Below are 5,477 nucleotides of genomic sequence, written 5' to 3'. Positions count from 1 at the left end.
CCCTCAAACAAATGGCCAAACAGAGGTAGTGAACCAGATGATCATACACATCTTACGAATGTATCACTCAAAACATCCCCGCACATGGGATGAAAGTCTTTCATATGTTCAGCATAGCTACAATAGGGCAATTCACAGTTCAACTAGCCACAACCCATTTGAGGTTTGTCTTGGTTATCAGCCACTTGCACCCATGGACGTTGCCATACCACTTATTCAACCTGATCTGGTTCCACATGTTGGTAAGGAGGAAGATAAGGCAACCCAGTTCATCGATAGAATTCATCATTTACGACAACAAGTTCATGAAATTTTGGAACACACCAATAAGAAGTATAAGGCGAGACATGATGAGCATCGTACTCCTCATAATTTTCAAGTTGGGGACAAGGTGTGGTTGCATATGCGCCAATAGGAAGCTTCATCCTCTGTATTATGGGCCATACACCATCATCAAGCAAGTTGGTGATAATGCTTTTGAGCTTAATTTACCTCCATTTCTGGGTCTTCATCCAGTCTTCAATGTGGAACTCTTGAAGCCATATTTTCCTCCACTATTAGATGTTGCAGATGTGACAGAACCAATCTCTACTACAAAATTGAATCCAAATGCAACTGCCCCATTCCAATGCAATCATATTGTGGACACCATGGTGAAAACACTCAAACAACAACAAATTTACTTGTACAAAGTGGTTCGAGCAGGGCAGATTGCTCAACAAGGAAAGTGGTTTACCAAAGAGCAGCTTCAAGAACATTTTCCTCATCTCATTCAAAGTGTTGATGCAATGGGGCCCATTGCTTTCCAAGGGGGAAGTAATGATCAGATGAATTTTTGAATTATATTTTTTTTAGTTTAGTTTATCTATATGTTAGTATTTTGCAATTTTGAAGGTCTTAAGGGCCTTTTGAGCCCTTGAAGGTCTTAAGAGCTATCCTCTTTCAAATTTGGGTCTACATCTCTTGGAGACCTTTTCAACGAGATCAACGGCTCGTAGTTTTGAGTCCCGAGCAGAAAGTTATGTCTAGTTGAAGTTAGGATAAATTTTCATATAGTTTTTTTGAAAATTTCGTAGTTTTTAGATTTTATTATATAATAAACAAATGTGACTATTGGGCTTCGATTCTCAAGAGGTCTCTTTGACCCTTGGAATTTCATGAACTTCTATATGTTGGATTTTCGAATGAAATAGATTGCTTTTTGGCTTGCTTCAATTCTATGATTTCTGGTTCTTGTAAACAGAATTTACAATACTGCGGGTTCTCACTCAGGGGTTGTCATCCGAATCCATAATTCGGATCAACTTTAGTGCACATGAATCAAAATGTGTACGATTTTTCACGAGTCCAAGTGGAAATCTAAACCCCAATATAAAATAAGCATGGATAAAAATTCTTGAATAGGAACCGCCGAGGAAGTTGTCTGAAGAGTCCCGTGTTTTACGGTAACATTGACTTGACGAGAGTGATTGAAATCTTCCCCAAATCCAGTTGTTCGTTCAGACGAATACCGGAATTGAAGACTTCAATTAACGTGTTCGATCTGCTCACGAAAGCTTCTCACCAGAAAGAAAAACAAAAGCAATATACAGTCTCTTGGTAGACATAGGCATATGCTCCCACTTCATCAGTTTCAACGATCGCACAATGTCTCAAACCGCTTGGAAACTGGTATTCCCCTCTTTGTTCCTTTTCTTAATCGGTCCTAAAATCCAAGGACAAGATGCAGTAGACAATGTTAGAGGCTACAGCTGCTCTGATGGCCCAAAACGATGTAATACATATGCTTTTTATAAAGCCCAGGCTCCTAAATACCTTGATCTGGTGAAAATCGGTGATCTATTCGGTGTTCAAAAGTTTGAAATAACAGTACCCAGTAGTTTGCCTGGTAATACCTCTTCTGTAGCTGAAGGGCAGGGTTTGTTTGTTCCGATTAAGTGTGGTTGCGTAGGAAATTATTCTCAGGCCAACATACTCCACCAGATACTGGCGGTAGATACCTTTTGGAAGATTTCAACACAGAACTTTGAGTATTTGACCACATATCAGGCTGTAGAGATTGCAAATCCTCATTTAGTATCAGAAAATCTCACTATTGGTTCTTTAATTACCATTCCGATCAGGTGTCAGTGTCCATCCGAAGCCCAAATTAGTAAAGGGATCAATACGCAGATAACATATGTTGTACAGAGAGAAGATACTCTTGAATCCATCAGTGAAAAATTTCTTGCAAATCTCGAGGATTTGATGTCTGCGAAAGGTATGCCTTCAAATTTAATTCCTAATACTACACTCTTGGTTCCTATCTCTGTAAGACCAAAATTAACTCAATCTCCATCTTCAAATACAAATAATGGTTCTTCCGTTCCTGCACAACCACCGTCACCATCTTCGTCTTCAAGTACAAAACTATTTCTGGGTGTTGGATCTGGCATTGTGGCTTGTATGGCAGGTGCGCTGTGGGTTTACTTCTACTTTCTCAGAAGAAAGAGAGCTGCATCCATCAGTGGCCAAAAGCTTCTAGCAGACATGGATCTTGACAAGCTTCTACACCACATTCCGCGACGATTTAAGATTGATGATCTAATAGTCGGAACTAACAATTTCAGCGAAGCTCAAAAGCTTGGGCAGGGAGGATTCGGCGGAGTGTACAAATGCAATCTTGTTCAAACAAATGAGATTGTGGCTGTAAAGCGCATCTCAGAAGGTTCGAGGCAAGGGATTAAGGAATTCATTTCAGAAGTGAGTATAGTTAGTCGTTTGAGACATCGGAATCTTGTTCAACTCTTGGGATGGTGCCACGAGCAAGACCAGTTGCTTTTGGTCTATGAATATATGTCTAATGGAAGTCTAGACAGACATATTTTTCCCAAAATAGGAGAAGAAGAGCCTAGAGTACTGCAATGGAGTATCAGGTATAAAATAGCCAGTGAAATAGCAAGCGCATTGCTGTATCTTCATGAAGAATGGGATGAATGTGTTGTGCATAGAGATGTAAAATCAGGTAATATTTTGCTGGATAGCAATTTCAGCGCAAAGATTGGGGATTTCGGGTTAGCGCGTATGGTGAGTCATGAGCGTCTAGCTCAAACCACCCGAGCTGCGGGAACATTGGGATATTTGGCCCCTGAATGTGTTGCATCCGGAAAAACTAGTCCTCAATCTGATGTTTACAGCTTTGGAGCCGTGGCTCTAGAAATAGCCTCTGGCAAACAGGCAATAGATGTGAGCTTGGTAGACTTCGACATGCGTCTTGTAGCATGGGCATGGGATCTATATGGTGGAGGTAGACTGTTGGAGGGTGCAGATGTGAGATTAAATAGAGAGTTTAAAGAGGAAGAAATGGAACGATTGATGGTGGTGGGGTTGTGGTGTTCTCATCCTGATGCTACTAGTCGCCCTAAAATGAGGCAAGTGCTTAGGTTACTGAATTTTGAAGTTGCAGCGCCTCTTCTTCCACCTGCAATGCCTGTACCATCATATGAGACCAACAGGCCTTCACTTCCAGTAGTATCACACAGTCTTCCTTCTTCTTTGAGTCCAAGGTAGATTTATCTTCAATTTCTTTAGTCTGTTATAATTCTCTAGGTATGGGCTAACGTTAGCCTAGCTTTCATATGGGGATAACTTTCTTGTTAAGGGCTATCTGTTTGGGGGTTGCTTTTTTTGTTTCCGCAGTCTGAAGCATCAATGAAAAGTGGCTATGAAGCTACATAAAATTTAAGTTATGTAAGAGTCTTTTTCATATATATATATATGACTGAATAGCCACTTCTGCGTTATATATATATATATATATATGCTCTGATAAAACAACCACAGTAAGGCTATTGTTCCAAGAAGGGGGGTTTCCTGAAAATATTTAGTGGGTGTTGCTAGATGTTTTAAGAGTATTTTAATACAAATTATCTTCTAAGCTCCAAAATTTAATGTCCCTAATGATCTTATGAATTTTATAATTTTATATATCCAATTCAACAGAATATAGGGCTTTGTTTTAAAGGCTCTGTGACCAAAGATTTTGCACAAGGTCAACATAGTAATTTGGTGAAACTGGAAGGATTTTGTATCAGTTCAGAAGGTCAATCTTACTTAGTCTATGAGTATACAGAGAATGGTTCTCTCAATTGCTGGCTCCATGATCCTGAATCCGTTCATGGAAGACTAGATTGCATATTGCCTTAGATGTTGGTAAAGGGCTTCAATACATTCACGAGCATAGAACCCCCAGTAGCACAACGATGTGAAAAGGAGCAATATTTTCTGGGATGGAAGTTTGAGTGCTAAAATTATGAATTTTGGAATGGCGGAATCAGAGATAAATGTTTTGACAAGACACACAGGGGTACATGGCTCCAGGATACCTTGCAGATGGTCATAGTGCTCGAAAGAGATTAGCAGGGAGGGCAGGTGATTATCCAAATTGAACCCCTTATGGAAGGGGTAGACAGAGAAGTGGAACTGAAAAAGTGGGTTGATCCAAATCTTAGAGGTGTTGGTCCTGATAATAGTGTTCCTTGACTTGCAATGATAGCCCAAGCCTGTATCGACGAGAATCCTGGAGCACGATCAATCCTTCCACAAGTAGTTTACACGGTATTGAAAGCATTGGAGACACTTCCGGAACATTTTGATCAAAATTTTGACTCTTTGATTCAAATTTTTGCGTCTTTGATGCCATTGTAGAATGTGCCTTTCATGTCATTGCAGAATGTGTCTCGGTATAATAATGCTTGCAAATTAACAAACCCTTGTTCAGTTCACATCCAATCTCTTTGTCTATTTGAAAATTATTTTTAATTGATCATGCATTTTACATATCAGCCACAAATGTAGTAGAATGTTTTTTTTCTTCCCATAAACCATTTTTTTTTTTTTCCTTAAGTAATTTTCTTTTTTCCTCCTTTGGATTCATGTATTTGCATAGCTTGTTATATTTTTGGTTTTGGTTAAGGTAGTGGGTTGTTTGGATTTCAATATAATAATAATTTTCAAAGTTATTTTGAGTTATATTGTGTCAATTTATATATAGCATGTCTAATGTATTAAATTTTATATTTGAAATCATAATATAAAGAATCAATATTTTAGATGTTTAGTGTCATGGTAGAAACACTTCATTGATGAGGTGGCCACTAAGATTCAAACTCTCATTGGGCTACTTTGCTTGTAGGTCTTGTGCCTTCATTTGGTCATTGAGCACATGAGTTTAAACAAGTGTGGGGAATGATGACCCCCAAAAATGGCCTTATAAGAAGAGATCATCCGTAAGTGGTACTATAAACCCAAGTTTCCAAATAAAAAAATAATATAAAGAATAAACTTTTATAAATAGATTTATTTTATTTTAAGAAAGACTATTATTATATCCATATATTAACTTATTAATACAATTATATATCCATGTGTTTTTATCAGAATTAAATCATTTTATATTGGATAATTTATTAAAATACCTAACAAACCTCTTTATGATA

The 5,477-nt window shown here is 38.1% G+C and overlaps 1 protein-coding gene across 1 annotated transcript; it reads left to right on the top strand.

The window, feature by feature from the left end:
* Positions 1–1,414: 1,414 nt before the first annotated feature.
* Positions 1,415–3,880, top strand: LOC131043625 (L-type lectin-domain containing receptor kinase IX.2). The gene has a single exon (XM_057976861.1). It carries the CDS (start codon positions 1,648–1,650, stop codon positions 3,547–3,549), a length of 1,902 nt encoding a protein of 633 aa, XP_057832844.1. The 5' UTR covers positions 1,415–1,647; the 3' UTR covers positions 3,550–3,880.
* The last annotated feature ends 1,597 nt before the right edge of the window (positions 3,881–5,477 follow it).

This window comes from Cryptomeria japonica, chromosome 1 (assembly GCF_030272615.1).
Source record: "Cryptomeria japonica chromosome 1, Sugi_1.0, whole genome shotgun sequence".
Lineage (NCBI taxonomy): Eukaryota > Viridiplantae > Streptophyta > Pinopsida > Cupressales > Cupressaceae > Cryptomeria > Cryptomeria japonica.
Note: the sequence above shows the minus strand (reverse complement) of the source record. Positions and strands in the feature narration are given on the sequence as shown.